The sequence below is a fragment of the Pan troglodytes genome, chromosome 8 (assembly GCF_028858775.2).
Source record: "Pan troglodytes isolate AG18354 chromosome 8, NHGRI_mPanTro3-v2.0_pri, whole genome shotgun sequence".
NCBI lineage: Eukaryota > Metazoa > Chordata > Mammalia > Primates > Hominidae > Pan > Pan troglodytes.
The window spans coordinates 67,910,782-67,935,936 of NC_072406.2; the positions used below are offsets into that span (position 1 = coordinate 67,910,782).

A 25,155-nucleotide genomic window follows, 5' to 3' on the forward strand; every position below is an offset into this window, starting at 1 on the left:
TACAAGTATGTAGACACACATATAGATAGATATAAATATCTTATATTTATTATTAGGATTTTGTTGAAGATCACAGTTGGATCGATTTTAAATTTGGTAAAATGTTAGGCTATAAATACAAAAGTAATTATTGTATTAGCATATAAATTATATGTAGATGAATAAATCATAGGCACTTGAAAGTAGTATTTGATTAATATGTAGGTTTTTTTTAAATCCCTGGAAAATTTTGACATCATTAATTTGTTAAGTAAACCCTTCTTGCTCAGTAAATTTTTTCATATTCTATTCAGATAATGGAGAATTATAAATTAATCTATATTATTAATACTATATAAAATTAATTCCTTATATGTATATTTATGGAATTATTGTAGCCTTTTTTCTTCCTTCCTGTGAACAGACAGTTGGTAAGAAGAATAACTCTTTGCAAATAACCTAAAAATTATGATCCTGTAGCCTCATGGGATTACTGGGGATTGTTTTGTTCACTCTTCCTGGGGGTAAAAAATTACATGGATAACAGAGACAAATGTTCTTGAAGAAAATCAGTGCTTCCCTGGCATTTCAGGAATCAAATTCTCAGCTATATCTTCTTTTAAAGATTCAGAACACTATAAACACTTTTTCATTAGATGCCAAACTTCTGTTACAACACTTCACTGCTCTAGAAATAAATTTTCTGGCCTGGCACGTTGGCTCAAGCCTGTAATCCCAGTATTTTGGGAGGCCAAGGAGGGCTGATCCTGAGGTCAGGAGTTCAAGACCAGCCTGGTCAACATGGTGAAAACCATCTCTATTAAAAACACAAAAAATTAGTGGGGCATGGTGGCGGGCGCCTGTAGTCCCAGCTACTTGGAGGCTGAGGCAGGAGAATCGCTTGATCCCAGGAGATGGAGGTTGCATTGAGCCGAGATGGCACCAATGAACTCCAGCCTGGGCACCAGAGTGAAACTCCATCTCAAGTAGGTATGTGTATATATATGTATACATACATACATCTCAAGTATGTATGTGTATATATATGTATACATACATACATCTCAAGTATGTATGTGTATATGTGTGTGTATATATATATGTGTGTGTATATATGTGTGTGTGTATATATATATGAGAGAGAGACTGTTCTGTAAATTTTAAATAGAATGGAAACATCACAACTCAGGATAATTTGCTTGTCAAATTATACATAGAACTACTGTTCTGCCAGGCAATTGTTGATCTTAATCTGCTGTTTTCACCGTATGGAGTCTCTATAAGGATGAATCTCCACATTTTTGGTCTAAATGTAAAAGACTCTATCCAGCTCTCACTTATGTGTATGAATTCAGCCTAATCTGTTTGGAAATCATCATCACCATCATCATCATCAAATAGTAATACTCAAATTTGACAAATGCTCTCTATTTTCTAAGTCTTGGGCAAAAAGGGTCATTTCATTAAATCTGAACAGAAATCTCATGACATAGGTACTATGATTATTCTTGCCTAATAGATATAGAAACAGATGCCAAAGTATCTCACTCAAGATTATATGACTCATAAGTGGCAAAGCTGGTTTTTAAACTCTCATCTAACTTACTACAAACCCCAGAATTCAAATATTATTTCAAATAATAATATTATTTTAAATATTTTAAGTAATTTCTATTTTAAATAATTTGATTAAAGACCAAATGCCTTGCCTTCTTTTCTAGAATAAATGCAAGCTACCAGTTCCTTGCACTAGCCTAGGTCAGTCTTGTAACTGAAACCCATTGGATTCAAAATCTATTTCAAGTACTTAACTTTCTTCTGAAAATTCCCTCAGCTATAAATTTGAGGTTGGTGATAATTGCAAAGACGCCAGGGAAATTTATAATCATTACTGAACTAATCCTTTTGAAAATATAAAGCAGCATTAAATGTTAATATTACTAATCTTTCTAATTAGATAAAGGGGCAAATGTGTCCAAAAAGTCTGTAACTAAGTTCATTACTCTCATTTATGCAGCTAAGCTTAAGTTGTAACAAATGTATGTTTTAAGTTGATTAAAACCATGGTTGGCTGCATTTATAAATACCCATTAGTAACATGCTATACTGGTAAATATATTTTTGCTCTTATGACAAGAGAATGATGTACTTTGGTCAAAAAAATTATACCTCAATAATTATCTGCTCTCCTTCTATTTTTATTTTATTTGCAATAGATGTGTATTTATTCATGCATTTGTATTCCTATTGAATGAAGGATGTTACGTCACTTGCATTGGGTACATAGGCATCCCTTTCGACAAATAAAATCAGAATCTAAACTACAGAACCAGGTTAAAGTGGGAACAGAAGTACAATTTTAATAAAGGCCAAAGTTTTGCTAGTGTTTCACTTAAAATTTGTTTTTAAGCTTTCTGAATGTTCTCTCAAAGAAAAAGGCTTAATCATATACGTACCTTTTTTGTATTGTTAAGAGAGAAGAAACATACTAATATGAATGGTACTACATACATTATACATGTTATACAAGAGAAGAAAATTATATATTCAAGATAAACATTTTTATAATCACAATACTTCAACATAAATATGTTCAATATAGTAAAGATGGAGTTTGTATGATTTGTCAAGCAAATTCTTCTCAATTATGTTTACATTCTATTTAAAATCAACATTAATTTTGACAATATTCATATTTAAGGCTTTTTAATTATTTAAATAGGTTCAAATTTGCTGTGTTCAGTATTATTAGTAAGAAAAGTAGGCACTGGTACGGAAAATATATATTTTTAGCTCCCTTCTATGAGTGTTTCCATTAAATGCTATGGTCTCACAGTTTTACATGCCTCTCACCACCTCACTGCTCTTGTTGCCTATAATATTTTATTAGTTTAATCCTTCTGAAATAATCCTGGTCATTCAAAACCAATACATCAAAATCTTCTAGAGTGAACAAAAGAAAAAACATTTGTGAAGATTAAAAGAAAAAGGAGACTTCTCAGATATAATAACTTTAAAGAATACATCTTACAATGGTGGTTTGATATAAAGATAATTTAGATCCATCTACTTTGAAAAGATGCTTTCTTGACAGTTGAAATTTTTTACACTATTTTAAGTGTTTTCCTCAAGAATTTCTTGTTAAGAGGTCGTTTGTTAGCTTTCAAGTTCCTTGAGGCCTGGGTCTGAAAGAGTATCTGAACAGTGGGTGCTCAGTACAGGTTTGTTGAATTGAACCAGAATAATGTCAGTCATATCAAAAAAAGAATAAGAGGAAAAAAGAAAGAAAGCAGAGCAAATGAACCGCTTTGGTTTTGACACTTGTACAAGTGCTGAATCGACAGCATATGGCCAGGTATAACCTAGTGTGTGAGTGGGAAGGTGGATTAATCTGGGCTGACCTTTTCTAATGGACAAAGCAACTTGGATCCTCTATTTTAAAGCGCTTAAAACTTTGATGTGGGAGGTGTTACATTATTTGGTCTTGACTTGTCATAGGCCACTGTCACCTTATTAGCAAATGCAAACCTGGGGCTACATTTTTTGCCTATCTGGTAGATATTTATGGCAAAGACAGCAATAAGGAATTCCAGAAAATAAGTTGCTGGCAGGTAAGACTCTTTTACTTATCTGAATGGTACCAAACCCACAAACTTCTTTGTGAGATTTGCAAGTTGCCTGCTTCTGAAAATTTTTACTGTTCAAAGCTGACATTAATTCAAAGCTACCAAGTATTATAGATGGCTTGCCAAAATACAATATGGATCGTAGTTTGTATAAAAACAAAAATGAAACAATTAAAAGAAACCCCACACACATAAAGAAAGCTCGCACAAATGCAAGAAGACCATGAGATGGTGTGTCTTAGTTCTGGTATGACAATAACAGTTTAATGTCAATTCATAATTTTATACAGATGGGAGTCATAATGATCATGTGTCATGTGAGAATATTTGAGACAGATCAAAGAAGAGAAAAAAGAATAAAACCTCTAGTATTACCAAACCTTTGCTCTATTATCATTTCTGAAAAAAAAATTGTAAAGCTAAGAAAAACTGGGACATTTTGAAGAAAATGAAGTCAAAAAGGTGAATATAAAATTTTGCTCTAGCAACACTATGAAAAACTATTAGAAATAAAGGAATAGGCAAGGCAAGGAACCTCACACCTGTAATCCTAGCACTTTTGGAGGCCGAGGTGGGTGGATCACCCAAGGTTGGGAGTTTGAGACCAGCCTGACCAACATGGAGAAACTCCATCTCTACCAAAAATACAAAATTAGCCTGGCGTGGTGCCGCATGCCTGTAATCCCAGCTACTCGGGAGGCTGAGGCAGGAGAATCGCTTGAACCCAGGAGGTGGAGGTTGCAGTGAGCCAAGATCCCACCACTGCACTTCAGCCTGGGCAGCAAGAGCAAAATTCCGTCTCAAAAAAAAAAAAAGAAAGAAAGAAAGGATTAAAGTTACAAAATCTCATGCCTATGGCCTGAATGGTAATGCCTAGGTTTTCTTCTAGGGTTTTTATGGTTTTAGGTCTAACGTTTAAGTCTTTAATCCACCTTGAATTAATTTTTGTATAAGGTGTAAGGAAGGGATCCAGTTTCAGCTTTCTACATATGGCTAGCCAGTTTTCCCAGCACCATTTATTAAATAGGGAATCCTTTCCCCATTGCTTGTTTTTCTCAGGTTTGTCAAAGATCAGATAGTTGTAGATATGCGGCGTTATTTCTGAGGGCTCTGTTCTGTTCCATTGATCTTCATGTCTAAAACACCAAAAGCAATGGCAACAAAAGCCAAAATTGACAAATGGGATCTAATTAAACTAAAGAGCTTCTGCACAGCAAAAGAAACTACCATCAGAGTGAACAAGCAACCTACACAATGGGTGAAAATTTTCGCAACCTACTCATCTGACGAAGGGCTAATATCCAGAATCTACAATGAACTCAAACAAATTGACAAGAAAAAACAAACAACCCCATCAAAAAGTGGGCGAAGGATATGAACAGACACTTCTCAAAAGAAGACATTTATGCAGCCAAAAGACACATGAAAAAATGCTCATCATCACTGGCCATCAGAGAAATGCAAATCAAAACCACAATGAGATACCATCTTACACCAGTTAGAATGGCAATCATTAAAAAGTCAGGAAACAATAGGTGCTGGAGAGGATGTGGGGAAATAGGAACACTTTTACACTGTTGGTGGGACTGTAAACTAGTTCAACCATTGTGGAAGTCAGTGTGGCGATTCCTCAGGGATTTAGAACTAGAAATACCATTTGACCCAGCCATCCCATTACTGGGTATACACCCAAAGGACTATAAATCATGCTGCTATAAAGACACATGCACACGTATGTTTATTGTGGCACTATTCACAATAGCAAAGACTTGGAACCAATCCAAATGTCCAACGATAGACTGGATTAAGAAAATGTGGCACATATACACCATGGAATACTATGCAGCCATAAAAAAGGATGAGTTCATGTCCTTTATAGGGACATGGATGAAACTGGAAATCATCATTCTCAGTAAACTATCGCAAGGACAAAAAACCAAACACCGCATGTTCTCACTCATAGGTGGGAATTGAACAATGAGATCACATGGACACAGGAAGGGGAACATCACACTCTGGGGACTGTTGTGGGGTGGGGGAGGGGGGAGGGATAGCATTAGGAGATATACCTAATGCTAAATGGCGAGTTAATGGGTGCAGCACACCAGCATGGCACATGTATACATATGTAACTAACCTGCACGTTGTTCACATGTACCCTAAAACTTAAAGTATAATAGTAATAAAATAAAATTTAAAAAAAGAAAATAATAATATCATGATACTGTTCTTAACAGTTCATCTCAATTTTGTAGACTTATATGCTTCTGCCACATGTTAACTTGTCTTGGTAGTAAAAAGACAAAAACAGATGGATGCTGATTGCTTAATGGCAGAAATATTTGTCTGTAGTTTTTGCTACTTTATAAAATATTACAAAGGAATTCAGAGGTGGGCCAAAACCTCAAACTTAATTGAAACTCTCTAGAGTTGTCTGACAAATTAAGATTGTAAGTCACTTTATTATACAGCATCTGGTCATGTGGTATATCATCAATGCCAATTATTTCTTTTTTCTTTAAAAACTACAATCACTACATATACACAGTTCCTGCACTCCTAGTAAGAGGTTTTGTTATACATAGAAGTAAGCAAGTTTAATGTACTCATTTCCTAAGAAATAAGAGAATTATCAATGTTAATGTTAGCCAAAAACATGTTCTTAATGCTCGGTTTGTACCTATCATTAAAATTTAATATAATCTAACCCAATTATCAAAAAATAAATAAAACAAAATCTCACAAAGAGGTTCCATTGCCTTAACTTATCTAGTAACTATATAATAACATTTATCTTCTATCAAAAACACCAAGATAGTTTTCATTTTAGCAATTTACTTGTTTGGCACTCTACATACATTGCTTCATAAAATATTTAAGGTTATGATAGGCAGTCCTGGTGTGGTGGCTCACACCTGTCATCCCAGCTCCTGAGTCCAGAAGTTTGAGAACAGCCTGTACAACACAATAATACTCCATCTCTACCAAAACTACAAAAAAATTAGCCAAGCATAATGGTGTGCACTGATAGCCTAAGTTACTCTGGAGGCTGAGGTAGGAGGCTTGCTTGAGCCCAGGAGATGGAGGCTTCAGTGAGTGGAAATCAGGCCACTGCACTCCAGCCTGGGTAACGGAGTGATACTCTCTCTCATAAATAAATACATAAATAAATAAAGTTATGATAGGCAGAACTTTTTCAGTATTTAAAAAAAAGGTAAGTGGTCATCATCCACATTTTTCAGTAAAGAAAAAAGCAAGGGGTCAATAATTAAACATAATTAATTAAAATAAAATTCAAGATTTAAAGGAATATCCTATTTGACAAACTTTTGCTTTCTTTTTCTGTGAAAATCTCACCTGAAGATGTCTGAGTATCAGGGGAGGAGTAAGGAGGAATAGGTAGGAAAACCTGGCTAGGAGCAGGATGTTTAGCTTTCATTTGACACACAGCTGTCAGACTGCACTGTGTGTCCTTTTCCATTGTAAACAGTCACATAATACATAACAAAAACATTTTTAAAAGCAATGCATGTATACTTCTAGTTTATATGTTGATTTATTTGAAGAGTCATAAATTATTAAATACTAAGATATACTGTATTAGATATGTAATACATACACATTATATACACATGACATATATGTATACATGCTACACTTGTTTTCATAGACATTGAGTTCTATACATGTAAATTAAAGTGATAAGATTTTCAAGATCTCACTGAAAGAATACCTCTTAGAGTGAAAATCATAAATGAATATACATAACGTATTTCTAGTAGAAAAATGAATTCCCTTGTCTAGATGCAGTCGTGAGAAAAAAATAAAAGGAGGAAGATATCTTTGGAGATTTCTTATTGCACCGGTATCTTTCATTTGCCCTGGCAAGTCCAATCTCTATTCTTCTCAAACTTGCTCTGTGCACCCAGGAGGCTGAAATATACAATGTATTATTTCCAGGGCTCCCTTACTGCCTGATGTCAGTGGGGTTCAGGCAATAAAAAGCAGGAGCAAGTGACTGGAGGAAGAGAGAAGAACAAGAACTGGAGGGAGAGAAGGGTTTGGTAAGTAGTTACACTCCTGCTCCCTCCTGCTTCTAGGAATGCTGGCATTAACTATTTCCTTGACCAAAAGTCAAAGATCCAGCCAGGCAGCCCTGTCCTCACAAGCTTCTCTGTCTATGGATTTTAGTAAATTATTTACCTCTCCCCTATAGGACTAGGAATGATACCAGGGTCCCTTTATTACTAACTGAGAGGTTCTAGACTATTCTTGTGTGGCTTCCCTGTGGGGTGCCCAAATCTTTATTCCATGTTTCTCAAGTTACCACATCAGTTATCTTTTGGAAACCTGAATGTACACCTAAAATATCTAGAAATTTGAGACCTTCGTTTTCTGGATCTTTTTCAAGAATTAGTTTAGGTGCTGGCTTGATAGGAATTTAGCACAGTATTTTTTCAAAAATACACTTAAAACTATGTCAAACTGTTATTTAATTATGTAATATATTTGTTGCTTTATCTAATTAGATTTGCATTTCTTATATATACCATGCATATAAAAATATATTTGATACAAATTATAATACAAGGCATACAAAAATAGACCATTATAATAACAGAACATTTTCTAAAGAGATTTTAAAAGTGTAAGTCAAATGCCTTAACGTAATACTACTTCTAAAGTGTACTCTAAAGAAATAATCTTCTATGTGTGGTTAGATTTAACTACAGAAATATTCATTGTAACCTTTCTTTAGAAGTGAATATTGAAAATTGAAATAAATCGAAATGTCCAACTTTATAATTGCTAGTTATGGAATACTAACAAATGAAATCCATGCTTTTAAAATAGCATTTAGTGACCCAAATATATGTTCAAAATACGTATAAAAGAAAAACTGGTATGTTATTAAAGAAGATAGAATAAAATTTCTTTTTCAAAATGTATGCTAACAAGACAGTTTTGATACTTCCGAAAACGAAAATGTTGTTAGGTAATATTTTCACTAAAATTAAATTTTCTGTTTGCTGAGATTATAGTTGTTTCTAACAAATTTTACTGTTGTTTATGTATGCTATAGACAGTGAACATGTATAATTTATGTATCAAGGAAAAAATCAGTAAGTTCAATTTTTTCAATAAAAATTAAAAGTCACATAATATATCCGAGAAGATAAAGACGAATTACACTTTTTTCTTTATCTGACAAAAGAGAGTGCATGGTTTATGGAGAGAGACACTTTTTTCTCTGGTTTTAGCTCTAAGATATAAAAGGAATTTATTGTATACATCTGGAAATAAGAGGTACTGAATACCTAAAATATATTAAGATTAATTACTGTTTTAGCTTTTTTTTACAGTATAGAAGTATTGTGCGATGACTTATCTTATCAACCATTGAAAGAGCCATTTTCAAAGACTGATTAAAATAGAAGAGTTCCATAAACAATTTTCACCGAAGCATTGAAAACTATTATCTAAGATTAAGAAAATACTTTTCTAGGGATCCCTCATATCTAGGGATCTAATGACCATTAGATCCACCTCATATAATGGAATTAGGACAACCCAAAGATCTGGATGATTGAATTGTCATTTGGGGATTATTACCATCATACAGCTCAGTTTATGGCAATTTCTATACATGTATTTAGTATTAATTGAAGGAAACTCATAGGAATTAGATGTCAGACATGAGGACTGCATACATATCTTTAGAGTGCTTGTGTCCTAAACTGAAAAGTGTATTTTAAGAGTCTGGGATATGAAACCAACTTTTTCTCTATTCTTGTCAAATCCATGTCATTCTAGCTACTGACATAACTTGCATAATATAAGTACAAATAATAATGAGCAAATTTATGTGAAAATATGTTTCCAGTGTACAGATAGTTTCAACCATTCTTTTTACAAGAAATGTGTGTGTGTGTGTAAATGTCTTAATTGTTATAATGATTAAGTCATTCACAGATTTGTTAACAATGTTTTCTCCATGTAGATAGAGTGATAATTTGTATTACATTTTAGAGTTGTTTGATGCAAATAAATAAGAACTCAAAATTTGTTTTTTGAGGTTAAACTTCAAGAAGATGAAAGGAAAACTAAAATCACAAAGTAAAATATAATTAAAACATTTCAACTAAGAAAAAAGTAAAAAGTTAGGCTGTCTAGACAATGTTCGAAGTTGAAGTTGGCTAATTGCAATGGAAAAACTGCTAATTACCACAAATAGTAATTTAGAGACATAAATATTATACAGGTGTGGCTGCAGGAAGTTGATATTAATCAAACACATTTGGCGTTTCCAATGTTGCAAAAATTACAATTGTAAACACCGTCCAATTCAATCAAATGTTATGTGAATTTTAAGTGAGTCTCAGTAAATTATACTGTATAAAAACAGGATTTTTACTATGGATCATAATTGCTAATGTGTTTCATACTCGATGTTGAAATATAAATCAATTCACTCTCTTATTTGGTTTGGAAATTTAAGAAGACAATTCACATTTCCCCTGATACACTCTACCAGTGTCACTGGACTGGTGATGTGACAAGAAAGGTCTTCTGTAGAACTGAATTGCAATAATATGGAGACTATAACAAAATTATATATGTACCTAAGAATATTGACTTTAAAAGCCTTCTTCAGATTGCAACATTGATTTCTAGATCTGTTGGGAACTGGCTGCCTTACTTAATGTAACAGTCTTGGCAATGGAATAATCATATATATCACCCATGGATAATTAATTTTTAATCATTGAAATTCACTGAAATATGTTGAATATGAAAATTATACAAATATAATTTTGTATGCTATGATAAGTTTCAGATTCTTTGAAATTTTATTCTAACCATCAATCATAATGGTATAGTATGATAAAGGTACAACATGTAATTATAAATTCAACATTTAGGAAGTTTATTTTTCTCTTCTTTTTAATTATCTCAAAATGATCTTGATTTCTGCAAAGTATTAGTATATCTGGTAGGTGAGAGTCTATTTCTTTTAAACTTCATCTGTATTAACCAGCTTTATACCACCAAAATGTCCCCCAAATTTAAAGCTTTGCACAGTAAGGCCTTATATGCACACCTGGCCTCATTTCAAAAGACTAAAGCAGTGGTTCTCAAATTCAGCTGCACATTAATATAAACTGGAAAACTGTTTAAGCTCCTGATACAAAGCCACATGTCAGACTAATTTATGCTGAATCACTGGGCCAAGGACCCAGATATCAGTATTTTTAAAAACTATGGAGGAATAACCAGGATTAAGAACCACTGCACAAAATGGTAAATGCAACTTTTATTTGAGTTATTTTTTTAAAGAAATAATGGTTGAATTGATACTGATCTTAGTACCAAGTCATGGCAATTTTTTCTGACTTAGAGAATTCATCCCGGCGTTAAGATTATTAAAGAACCTAGAAATTCAAGTGTTTTTGTTTACATCTTTCCTGTAAATATTAGAGTATGCTAGTGCTCAGCCTTATTTGATAATTTTGGAAAATATATTAAACATTTGAGATTGAATATCAAAAATCTCTAAAATAATTTTAGAAATACCATTCTTCTATGAAATAAGTAAGCTCAGTCAAGATACATATTATAGTGCCCATTTAAGAACGTCTAATAATAATGCTTGCACTGCTTAAAGATTAGGTTGATAAATTAATTATTGTTGATTCTACTTGCATAATCAACAGACACATAGAGATGGAGTCTTAAGCATAGACACAGAAGTTGAATACTTTTAAGAACTTTTAAATTTACATCCTGGTTAAATCTTACTCTAAAATTATGTTGCATGGTTGTGATTAGTACATGTGTGATTAGAACCGTCTTTCTCAGGTTATTACACCACCATATAGACACAGCAAAAATTATAAAATTAAAAATAAAGCAAGAAAAATAATGTAACACTTTATTGGCTTCGAGATAATTATTTTGAGATCCTAATCCTACCAAAACATTCTGCTTTTCTTAATTTGATCCTACTTTTTTTTGTTTGCTCGTTTTAATAAAGGATGAACCAATATCCTGAGAAATTTTCAAACAGGGCTGAGTATAACACTCAGTCCCTAGATCTCACTGTATTTTAGAAAAATTGTAAAGTATTTCAAATAATGAGTAAAGTTTCAACTCTGCACCACTGTGTCTTTGTAATACAGGGAAAGTCACTTCACGTCTCTCCCTCTCTCGTTTTTGGCATATGCAAGGCAGAGAAAATAATATCTACTCCAGCTATCCCTTAGGTTATTATAAAATATAATAAAAGATAGAAAATCACTTTATAATATTCAAAGTATTATAAAAGTAAGGCATGATTATATGTGGGATTAACAGCAGTTTGTTATTTATAATTTAATGTATTTTAATGTACGTTTTTGCCATATTTAAAAATTATAATTTTTACATTTTGATTTTTAATTGAAAGAGTAATAGTATGACATTATGCCATGTTATATCCGACGCCATTATGTCAAACAAACAAACAAAAGCATTTTAAACTATTTGGAATATGATAAAAATAAATCTTTTAACTATGATAATACAGGTTTTTGAGGATTTAGTTTGTACAGCAAAAACAGAGGCAATAAATGCAAAAATAGATAAACAGGATTACTTAAAACTATAAAGCTTGTGCAGAGCAAAGGAAAAAGGAGGGTGGAGAGTGGAGTGACAACCTACAAACTGGGAGAAAATATTTCCAAACCTTATATCTCAATGTACTAGGCACTATCACCCTAATAACTAGTCACGGGAGCACTGTCATGCATTTCGTATTTTTTAATTTTCGAGATGCTGCCACTTACCATGGCGGGAGCCTGATCCCTGCGGAATCGATTGTGGCTGGACTTATCTTGAATATTCTGAGTCAACATACCCAACCATAAGGTGCTAATTCATGCTTGAAGGGCATAACAATCAATACACGTTCACGCACACAAGTACGTTCACGCACATACGTACGTTCACGCACACGTACGTTCACGCACACAGATACGTTCACGCACAATTTAAAGGACTACTTCTGATTAAATCCGAAAATCCACCCTCCCTCCATCTCTGACTTTATTGTTAAATTAGGTAAGAGGTACACTTGCCGACCCCCAGAAACAAGATACTTAAATTGAACCTAGTCAGAACCCTAAAAATCATAATTTAACCATGAACACTCCAACACTAGCCCCTCGATTAACGTAATTTTCTAAAAAATCCCAATATTCTCCAACCAAATAAAATCTCCTATTTATATGTTAACTAAATTTCTGTCTTAATACTTATATAATACTTCAAGTATCCCTCTCTGAAAAGTGTGTATCCCAGATATTATAGTCCTAAATCAAATATAACTTCAACTACAAATGGCCCCTCAGCCAAAACCTCTGCTAATTCAACTTTTTTAAAGGCCCTAAACTTCCAGGACTGTAAATGACCACTTCAGATTTATACCCAACCAGATTCTACCCTGACATCCCCCTAGTATTTCAAAATACCACTCAAATGTTTTTCATCCAGTTAATGTAGCTTAATTATTTAAAGCAAGGCACTGAAAATGCCTAGATGGGTCCGCAAAACCCCATAAACATAGAAGTTTGGTCCTGGCCTTTTTATGAATTCTCAGTAAAATTACACATACAAGCATCCCCGCCCCAGTGAGAATGCCCTCCAGATCACCTGGTTCAAAAGAAGGAGGTATCAAGCACGCATAAACGCAGCTCAAAACACTTTGCTCGACCACACCTCCACGGGAAACAGCAGTGATAAATTTTAAGTCATAAGTGAAAGTATGACTAACCTATACTAATATTTAGGGTTGGTAAATTTTGTGCCAGCCACCGCGGCCATACGATTAACCCAAGCTAATAAAACTCGGCATAAAGAGTGTTTAAGGTCTGCAGTCAATAAAGTTAAGCTCCATCTAAATCGTAAAAATCTCCAGCTGAAATAAAATATACTACGAAAGTGACTTTAATGTCCTGAGGACACAACAGCTAAGGCAGAAACTGAGATTAGAAACCCCACTATGCTTAGCCCTAAACACAAATAGTTATATTAACAAGACTGTTCGCCAGAGTACTACATGCAGCAGCTTAAAACTCAAAGGACTTGGCTGTGCTTTATAGCCTTCTAGAGGAGCCGGTTCTATAATTGATAAACCCCGATATACCTCACAATCTCTTGTCACTTAGCCTATATAACACCAGCTTCAGCAAACCCTAAAATATATATATGTATATATAAAGTAAACACAAGTATGCACTAGGTCAAGGTGTAGTCCATGGGATGGTAAGAAATGGACTACATTTTCTACATCCAGAAAAATCTCATAATAACCTTCATGAAATCTAAATGTTCAAAGAGGATTTAGTAGTAAATCAAGAACAGAGTGCTTGATTGAATAAGGCCATAAGGCACGCACACAACGCCCATCACCCTCCTCAAGTAGTGCTCTAGAAATCACTATTATTAATAATTACTTACACACATACAGAGGAGATAAGTCATAACACGGTAAGTGTACTGGAAAGTGCACCTGGATAAACCAAAGTGTAGCTTAACCCAAAGCACTCGGCCTACACCCAGAAGATTTCATTACAACCTGATCACTTTGAGCCAGCTCCAACTCCAAGCCTTGCTAAAAAATATTATTAGAACTACTTAAATCAAACCATTTACCCTAGACAAAAGTATAGGAGATAGAAATTACTTATTCTGGTGCAATAGATATAGTACCGTAAGGCAACAATGAAAGAACTATATCAAGCACCAAAAAGCAAAGACAAATCCTTGCATCTTTTGAATAATGAATTAACTAGAATAAACTTCACAAAGAGAGCTCTAGCCAAGTCCCCCGAAATCAGAGGAGCTTCTCCAGAACAGCTAGAAGAGTACACTCATTTATGTGGCAAAATAGTGAGAAGATTCATTAGTAGCAGTGACAAGCCTACGGAGGCTGGTGATAGCTGATTGTCCAAGGTAGAATTTTAGTTCAACTTTAAACTTAACCTACAGAATTACTTAATCCTCCTGTAAGTTTAACTGTTAAAGGGGGACGGATCTTCAGATACTAGAAAATAACCGTCCTATAGAGAGTAAAAGATTTTACCACCATAATTGGCCTAAAAGCAGCCACCAATTAAGAAAGCGTTTAAGCTCAACATCTGACTAACTTCATTTCTAATCACCCGGTTGAACTCCTAATATTACATTGGACTAATCTATTATTCAGTAGAAGCAATAATGTTAGTGTAAGTAACATTAAGACATTATCCATTGCATAAGCTTACATCAGACCAGAATAATCCACTGACAGTTAACAACCTAATATTAACAAATGATTAATAGACATCTTATTATCTTTATTTTAACCCAATACAGTCATGCTCTAAGGAAAGATTACAAAAAGTAAAAGGAACTCGGCACATTTCACCCTGTCTCTTTACCAAAAACATCACCCCTAGCATTGCTAGTATTAGAAGCACTGCCTGCTCAGTGACATATGTTTAAGGGTTGCAGTATCCTGAACTTGCAAAGGTAGCATAATCACTTGTTCCCTAAGTAGGGACTTGTATGAATGGCCACACCAGGGTTTAGCTGTCTCTTACTTTCAACCAGTGAAATTGACCTACCTATGAAGAGGCGGGTATAAATAAATAAGAGAAGAAGACCCTGTGGAGCTTGAATTCATTAATGCAAATAAAGATTCAAACAGTCAACAGGCCCCAATGTATCATCCCTGCATTAAAAATTTTGGTTGGGGTGGCCGGGCACAGTGGCTCACGCCTGTAATCCCAGCACTTTGGGAGGCCAAGGTGGGTGGATCAGGAGGTCAGCAGATCGAGACCATCCTGGCTAACACAGTAAAACCCTGTCTCTACTAAAAATACAAAAAATTAGCCGGGTGTGGTGGCACATGCCTGTAGCCCAGCTACTCAAGAGGATGAGGCAGGAGAATGGCATGAACCTGGGAAGCAGAGCTTGCAGTGAGCGGAGATGGTGCCACTGCACTCCAGCCCGAGAGACAGAGTGAGACTCTGTCTTAAAAAAAAAAAAAAAAAAAAAAAAATTTGGTTGGGGTGACCTTGGAGCGTAATTCAACCTCCGAAACGACTTAAACTAAGACCGCACTAGTGTAAGTCAGTTATTACACATTGACCCAATAATTCTATCAACAGGATAAGTGACCCTAGGGATAAGAGTGCAATCCTATTCTAGCGTCCATATCAACAACAGGGTTTACGACCTTGATGTTGCATCAGGACATCCTAAACGGTGTAGCCGCTATTAAGGGATCATTTGTTCAATGATTAAAGTCCTTCGTGATCTGAGTTCAGACCAGAGCAATCCAGGCTGGTTTCTATCTATTTAGCATTTCTCCCAGTATGAAAGGATATGAGAAACCGGGCCCACTTCACCAAGTGCCCTTACAAGACTAGGATTTTTACACAATATGCTATTGGTTACTGAGTGCTATTGTAGAACCAGTGCCCAGGTCTTATAAATTTCAGGTTCTTATGCTTTCCACTAAGCTGCATTGCCCTTCTCCTTTTTAAAAATTTTTTAAATTAATTAATTAATTTATTTATTTATTTATTTTTGGCTCCATCCTACAGACTGTCTAGGAGTTGTGGTACAGATATTTTCAGCCATATTTATGGTAGTTTCCCACCTCATCTGAGGTCTGTGGGTAGCAAAAGAGAAAAGTTAGCTTCTTTTGCCTTTTCCATGCCCTCCTATTTCTTCACTAAACCACATTCAATAAATGATCTAGGAGCTTTTACAATGGTCCATGTACAAGAACCTCACAGAGGAATTACACACAGTTCCTCCTTCCAGAGAGCTCTCCATACATTACGAGATCAATTTGGCAAAGAGAATTACAATAAAATGCAGAAGTGCTGTGAGAGTTGTGAATGGAATGATGTGGAAACACATACACTTATATATTGAATTATATCCTAAGAAGTTAGGAAAAGTTTTCAGTAAGAGTTGGCATTTGAACTGAATCTTACAGGAAGAAAGTATGGTAAGATAATTAGAGGAAGATATGATAAAAATGAGGTAATCAAAGTCACATTGAAATGTGTGAATTTGGTGGAAAGTCACTAGTTGTTGAAGGAGAGAGGTAGACAGGAATAACGTAAAAGACAGGAGCCAGGAGAAGTAGATTTAAACTAGATTATGCAGAATTATATACAAGACTAGGATTTTTACACAATATGTTATAAGCAAGTACAAGTAAGTGATGTTAATTAGGTGGATTGAAATAATAATGGTTGCAAGATAGAGGTGATAGAGAAATTACAGATATATTATGACAATGATATAAAGAATAAAATTGAGTAAAAAAAAGAAAGCTGTTAAACATACCAGAGAAATTATTAAGGTTGAATTAAGGTAGCAGGAATAAAAAAGAACTTCATTTAAGAAAAATCTTCAGATAGTATTGAAAAATTCATATACTGACTAGATACAAGAATAAGAGAGGTAGAAGAAAATAACTCTGAGGTTCCTTGAATGAAAGGCAGATGACAAACTGAATAATTAAGTTACAAAATACACACACACACCGGGGGAGGAGCCAAGATGGCCGATGAGGAACAGCTCCTGTCTACAGCTCGCAGCATGAGCAAAGCATAAGACGGGTGATTTCTGCATTTCCATCTGAGGTACCGGGTTCATCTTACAAGGGAGTGCCAGACAGCGGGCACAGGTCAGCGTGCGCCAGCCAAAGCGGGGCAAGGCATTGCCTCACTCGGGAGGCACAAGGGGTCAGGGAGTTCCCTTTCCCAGTCAAGGAAAGGGGTGACAGACTGCACCTGGAAAATCAGGTCACTCCCACCCGAATACTGCGCTTTTCCGACAGGCTTAAAAAACGGCGCATCAGGAGAATATATCCGGCACCTGGCTCGGAGGCTCCTACGCCCACGGAGTCTCGCTGATTGCTAGCACAGCAGTCTGAGATCAAACTGCAAGGCAGCAGCGAGGCTGGGGGAGGGGCGCCCGCCATTGCCCAGGCTTGCTTAGGTAAACAAAGCAGCTGGGAAGCTGGAACTGGGTGGAGCCCACCACAGCTCAAGGAGGCCTGCCTGCCTCTGTAGGCTCCACCTCTGGGGGCAGGGCACAGACAAACAAAAAGACAGCAGTAACCTCTGCAGACTTAAATGTCCCTGTCTGACAGCTTTGAAGAGAGCAGTGCTTCTCCCAGCACGCAGCTGGAGATCTGAGAACAGGCAGACTGCCTCCTCAAGTGGGTCCCTGACCCCTGACCCCCGAACAGCCTAACTGGGAGGCACCCCCCAGCAGGGGCACACTGACACCTCACACAGCAGGGTACTCCAACAGACCTGCAGCTGAGGGTCCTCTCTGTTAGAAGGAAAACTAACAAACAGAAAGGACACCCACACCAAAAACCCATCTGTACATCACCATCATCAAAGACCAAAAGTGGATAAAACCACAAAGATGGGGAAAAAACATAACAGAAAAACTGGAAACTCTAAAAAGCAGAGTGCCTCTCCACCTCCAAAGGAACGCAGTTCCTCACCAGCAACGGAACAAAGCTGGATGGAGAATGACTTTGACGAGCTGAGAGAAGAAGGCTTCAGACGATCAAATTACTCTGAGCTACGGGAGGACATTCAAACGAAAGGCAAAGAAGTTGAGAACTTTGAAAAAAATTTAGAAGAATGTATAACTAGAATAACCAATACAGAGAAGTGCTTAAAGGAGCTGATGGAGCTGAAAACCAAGGCTCGAGAACTACGTGAAGAATGCAGAAGCCTCAGGAGCCGATGTGATCAACTGGAAGAAAGGGTATCAGCAATGGAAGATGAAATGAATGAAATGAAGCGAGAAGGGAAGTTTAGAGAAAAAAGAATAAAAAGAAACAGAAACGAGCAAAGCCTCCAAGAAATATGGGACTATGTGAAAAGACCAAATCTACGTCTGATTGGTGTACCTGAAAGTGATGGGGAGAATGGAACCAAGTTGGAAAACACTCTGCAGGATATTATCCAGGAGAACTTCCCCAATCTAGCAAGGCAGGCCAACGTTCAGATTCAGGAAATACAGAGAACGCCACAAAGATACTCCTGGAGAAGAGCAACTCCAAGACACATAATTGTCAGATTCACCAAAGTTGAAATGAAGGAAAAAATGTTAAGGGCAGCCAGAGAGAAAGGTCGGGTTACCCTCAAAGGGAAGCCCATCAGACTAACAGCAGATCTCTCGGCAGAAACCCTACAAGCCAGAAGAGAGTGGGGGCCAATATTCAACATTCTTAAAGAAAAGAATTTTCAACCCAGAATTTCATATCCAGCCAAACTAAGCTTCATAAGTGAAGGAGAAATAAAATACTTTACAGACAAGCAAATGCTGAGAGATTTTGTCACCACCAGGCCTGCCCTAAAAGAGCTCCTGAAGGAAGCGCTAAACATGGAAAGGAACAACTGGTACCAGCCACTGCAAAATCATGCCAAAATGTAAAGACCATCGAGACTAGGAAGAAACTGCATCAACTAACGAGCAAAATAACCAGCTAACATCATAATGACAGGATCAAATTCACACATAACAGTATTAACTTTAAATGTAAATGGACTAAATGCTCCAATTAAAAGACATAGACTGGCAAATTGGATAAAGAGTCAAGACCCATCAGTGTGCTGTATTCAGGAAACCCATCTCACGTGCAGCGACACACATAGGCTCAAAATAAAAGGATGGAGGAAGATCTACCAAGCAAATGGAAAACAAAAAAAGGCAGGGGTTGCAATCCTAGTTTCTGATAAAACAGACTTTAAACCAACAAAGATCAAAAGAGACAAAGAAGGCCATTACATAATGGTAAAGGGATCAATTCAACAAGAAGAGCTAACTATCCTAAATATATATGCACCCAATACAGGAGCACCCAGATTCATAAAGCAAGTCCTGAGTGACCTACAAAGAGACTTAGACTCCCACACATTAATAATGGGACACTTTAACACCCCACTGTCAACATTAGACAGATCAACGAGACAGAAAGTCAACAAGGATACCCAGGAATTGAACTCAGCTCTGCACCAAGCAGACCTAATAGACATCTACAGAACTCTCCACCCCATATCAACGGAATATACATTTTTTTCAGCACCACACCACACCTATTCCAAAATTGACCACACACTTTGAAGTAAAGCTCTCCTCAGCAAATGTAAAAGAACAGAAATTATAACAAACTATCTCTCAGACCACAGTGCAATCAAACTAGAACTCAGGATTAAGAATCTCACTCAAAACCACTCAACTACATGGAAACTGAACAAACTGCTCCTGAATGACTACTGGGTACATAAGGAAATGAAGGCAGAAATAAAGATGTTCTTTGAAACCAACGAGAACAAAGACACAACATACCAGAATCTCTGGGACACATTCAAAGCAGTGTGTAGAGGGAAATTTATAGCACTAAATGCCCACAAGAGAAAGCAGGAAAGATCCAAAATTGACACCCTAACATCACAATTAAAAGAACTAGAAAAGCAAGAGCAAACACATTCAAAAGCTAGCAGAAGGCAAGAAATAACAAAAATCAGAGCAGAACTGAAGGAAATAGAGACACAAAAAACCCTCCAAAAAATTAATGAATCCAGGAGCTGGTTTTTTGAAAGGATCAACAAAATAGATAGACCACTAGCAAGACTAATAAAGAAAACAAGAGAGAAGAATCAAATAGACGCAATAAAAAATGATAAAGGGGATATCACCACCAATCCCACAGAAATACAAATTACCATCAGAGAATACTACAAACACCTCTACGCAAATAAACTAGAAAATCTACAAGAAATGGATAAATTCCTCGACACATATACTCTCCCAAGACTAAACCAGGAAGAAGTTGAATCTCTGAATAGACCAATAACAGGATCTGAAATTGTGACAATAATCAATAGCTTACCAACCAAAAAGAGTCCAGGACCAGATGGATTCACAGCCGAATTATACCAGAGGTGCAAGGAGGAACTGGTACCATTCCTTCTGAAATTATTCCAATCCATAGAAAAGAGGGAATCCTCCCTAACTCATTTTATGAGGCCAGCATCATTCTGATACCAAAGCCGGGCAGAGACACAACCAAAAAAGAGAATTTTAGACCAATATCCTTGATGAACATTGATGCGAAAATCCTCAAAAAAATACTGGCAAACCAAATCCAGCAGCACATCAAAAAGCTTATCCACCATGATCAAGTGGGCTTCATCCCTGGGATGCAAGGCTGGTGCATTATATGCAATTCAATAAATGTAATCCAGCATATAAACAGAACCAAAGACAAAAAACACATGATTATCTCAATAGATGCAGAAAAGGCCTTTGACAAAATTCAACAACCCTTCATGCTAAAAACTCTCAATAAATTAGGTATTGATGGAACGTATTTCAAAATAATAAGAGCTATCTATGACAAACCCACAGCCAATATCATACTGAATGGGCAAAAACTGGAAGCATTCCCTTAGAAAACTGGCACAAGACAGGGATGCCCTCTCTCAGCACTCCTATTCAACATAGTGTTGGAAGTTCTGGCCAGGGCAATTAGGCAGGAGAAGGAAATAAAGGGTATTCAATTAGGAAAAGAGGAAGTCAAATTGTCCCTGTTTGCAGATGACATGATTGTATATCTAGAAAACCCCATTGTCTCAGCCCAAAATCTCCTTAAGCCGATAAGCAACTTCAGCAAAGTCTCAGGATACAAAATCAATGTACAAAAATCACAAGCATTCTTATACACCAACAACAGACAAACAGAGAGCCAAATCATGAGTGAACTCCCATTCACAATTGCTTCAAAGAGAATAAAATACCTAGGAATCCAACTTACAAGGGATGTGAAGGACCTCTTCAAGGAGAACTACAAACCACTGCTCAAGGAAATAAAAGAGGACACAAACAAATGGAAGAACATTCCATGCTCATGGGTAGGAAGAATCAATATCGTGAAAATGGCCATACTGCCCAAGGTAATTTACAGATTCAATGCCATCCCCATCAAGCTACCAATGCCTTTCTTCACAGAATTGGAAAAAACTACTTTAAAGTTCATATGGAACCAAAAAAGAGCCCGCATTGCCAAGTCAACCATAAGCCAAAAGAACAAAGCTGGAGGCATCACACTACCTGACTTCAAACTATACTACAAGGCTACAGTAACCAAAACAGCATGGTACTGGTACCAAAACAGAGATATAGATCAATGGAACAGAACAGAGCCCTCAGAAATAACGCCGCATATCTACAACTATCTGATCTTTGACAAACCTGAGAGAAACAAGCAATGGGGAAAGGATTCCCTATTTAATAAATGGTGCTGGGAAAACTGGCTAGCCATATGTAGAAAGCTGAAACTGGATCCCTTCCTTACACCTTATACAAAAATGAATTCAAGATGGATTAAAGACTTAAACATTAGACCTAAAACCATAAAAACCCTAGAAGAAAACCTAGGCATTAGCATTCAGGACATAGGCATGGGCAAGGACTTCATGTCTAAAACACCAAAAGCAATGGCAACCAAAGCCAAAATTGACAAATGGGATCTAATTAAACTAAAGAGCTTCTGCACAGCAAAAGAAACTACCATCAGAGTGAACAGGCAACCTACAAAATGGGAGAAAATTTTTGCAACCTACTCATCTGACGAAGGGCTAATATCCAGAATCTACAATGAACTCAAACAAATTGACAAGAAAAAAACAAACAACCCTATCAAAAAGTGGGCAAAGGATATGAACATACATTTCTCAAAAGAAGACATTTATGCAGCCAAAAAACACATGAAAAAATGCTCATCATCACTGGCTATCAGAGAAATGCAAATCAAAACCACAATGAGATACCATCTCACACCAGTTAGAATGGCAATCATTAAAAAGTCAGGAAACAATAGGTGCTGGAGAGGATGTGGAGAAATAGGAACACTTTTACACTGTTGGTGGGACTGTAAACTAGTTCAACCATTGTGGAAGTCAGTGTGGCGATTCCTCAGGGATCTAGAACTAGAAATACCATTTGACCCAGCCATCCCATTTCTGGGTATATACCCAAAGGACTATAAATCATGCTGCTATAAAGACACATGCACACGTATGTTTAGTGCAGCATTATTCACAATAGCAAAGACTTGGAACCAACCCAAATGTCCAACAATGATAGACTGGATTAAGAAAATGTGGCACATATACACCATTGAATACTATGCAGCCATAAAAAATGATGAGTTCATGTCCTTTGTAGGGACATGGATGAAATTGGAAATCATCATTCTCAGTAAACTATCGCAAGAACAAAAAACCAAACACCGCATATTCTCACTCATAGGTGGGAACTGAACAATGAGATCACATGGACACAGGAAGGGGAACATCACACTCTGGGGACTGTTGTGGGGTGGGGGGAGGGGGGAGGGATAGCATTGGGAGATATACCTAATGCTAGATGACGAGTTAGTGGGTGCAGCGCACCAGCATGGTACATGTATAGATATGTAACTAACCTGCACATTGTGCACATGTGTCCTAAAACTTAAAGTATAATAATAAAAAAAATACACACACACACACAGAGACAGAGAGAGAGAGAAAGAGAGAGAGAATATTTAATATTATTTTAGACTTTATAATTTGAGTCATTTATAAAAATATCCAAGCAAAAGCGCCTACTGGTCAAATGACAGAACCTGAGTCTAGATCTGAAAGAAACCTTTGGTTTGTAGATAAAGACGGGAGCGTCTATGAGTGTAGAAGTAATAATGGATTACACATAGAGTACAAACTGGACTGATAAGAGAATAAAAACAATTACAAACTTCACAGAAGAGAAACAGCGAGTGACTATAATTTGTAAAACAATATAGACACTCCAAAATTTGGAGGAAGGAAGGAAGAAAGGGAGGATGGAAGAGATAGGGAAGAGATAGGGAAGGGAAGGGGAAGGAAAGCAGAGGGAAGGGGAGGGGGAAGAGGGGAGAGGAGAGATAATAAAATACAGCAGGGAGAAGAGGCAAAAAAATTAGAAATGATCTGTGTTCCAGGACTCAAGAAAGAGTCTCATCTCCTTTAACACATTTTCTGTACTTCATTGGGTAGGACAGAAAATGTGTTAAAGCAGATGAGACTCTTCCTTGGCTAGGTAAAAATTAGATCTCTTTACATATGAATTTACTTCAAGCTATAGATATCCATAAGTAATTGGTATATATCTGTTACCAAAACACCATGGGTTCTGTCTAGATCCTGCCGCTCACCACACAGGAAGCCAATCACTGAGACAATGACTATTGCCAAGGAAGAAGACTTTAATCAGGTGCTGCAGCCAAGGAAATGGGAGATCAGTCTCAAATATACCTCCCTGATCGACTAAAACTGAGGGGTTTACATAGCAGAAAAGAAGTGTAACTATGTATGAGAATAAAAGGAACTCAGTGTGGGATAAGAAAGCAATCATGATGAAGAAAGGGCCTGGCATTTCATTATCTGGATGTGATGATCTGGTTTCAGTTCTTTGATATGTTCTGAGAGGCCTGGGGATCCTTTCCTGAGGAAGGAACTCAGATAAAACAAATGTAAGTTTCAAGCTTTAAGGCCAGAAGGGTTAATTTCTGTTAATCCAAAAGCGATTGTCTATGGGACTATACATATATGTTATATAGATAGATAGATAGATAGATAGATAGATAGATAGATACACACACACACACATATACACACAATATTTGAGTACTTTTCTTTTTTTTTCTGGACTTGTGTCCCTTGCTAAATGTTTCACTATTGGCTATTCCAGAAGGTAAAAATGACATCTGACCTGATTGGGAAGAATTGTAATTCTTATATGTGCAAAAACAGATGAGAGAGGATTTGCATTTTCAGATAAGTGTAACCAATCTAAATGTATTGCATTATATACAAACCACACTACACCAGATGACAAGAGATGAGAAATTCAGAGGCAGCTCCAGCATTACAAGTTGTGTGAAGATGGGCATGCACTATGCCTTCAAACCTTGGTCTTTATGTTCATAAATAGCTATAAATATACCTTCCTTAACATCTCATAGCTCTCATGGTAATCATGTGATGTCAAATATGAGAAAATTTTTAATAATCTGTAAAGTATTGTTAGGTACTCTTAGGTATTATGAAAAATTGTGCCCACTGTTCAGATCTTTATATCTCCCTGTGTACCTAACTATTGGAATCATATGTCAAAATGAAAGGCCTCTTCATTTATGTATAAAGATATTGTATCATCCAAATATTCAAGTTCATGTACACTGTCCATAACATAGTATATGCAAGAATAACATATATCAAAAATCTGAAAAAAATCATAATCGTGCTATCTAACATTAGGCTTATGCTCAGGCATATGCATAAAATGATAAGTAATTCATAAAATGAGTCAACACTTCATCTGGTACATAAGCTTGCAATTGCATACAGAGATTTCATGTGTGGAATTGCTCTGAAAAGCACTGTTCTGTAAAGAT

At 36.3% G+C, this 25,155-nt stretch overlaps 2 protein-coding genes across 8 annotated transcripts in view; one reads left to right on the plus strand and one right to left on the minus strand.

Moving 5' to 3' along the window:
- PCDH15 (protocadherin related 15) overlaps positions 1-25,155 on the minus strand; it is a 1,753,436-nt gene that overhangs the window by 1,709,279 nt on the left and 19,002 nt on the right. The gene's annotated exons all lie outside the window — the stretch shown is intronic.
- MTRNR2L5 (MT-RNR2 like 5) lies at positions 14,286-16,044 on the plus strand. The gene has a single exon (NM_001193634.1). It carries the CDS (start codon positions 15,196-15,198, stop codon positions 15,268-15,270), a length of 75 nt encoding a protein of 24 aa, NP_001180563.1. The 5' UTR covers positions 14,286-15,195; the 3' UTR covers positions 15,271-16,044.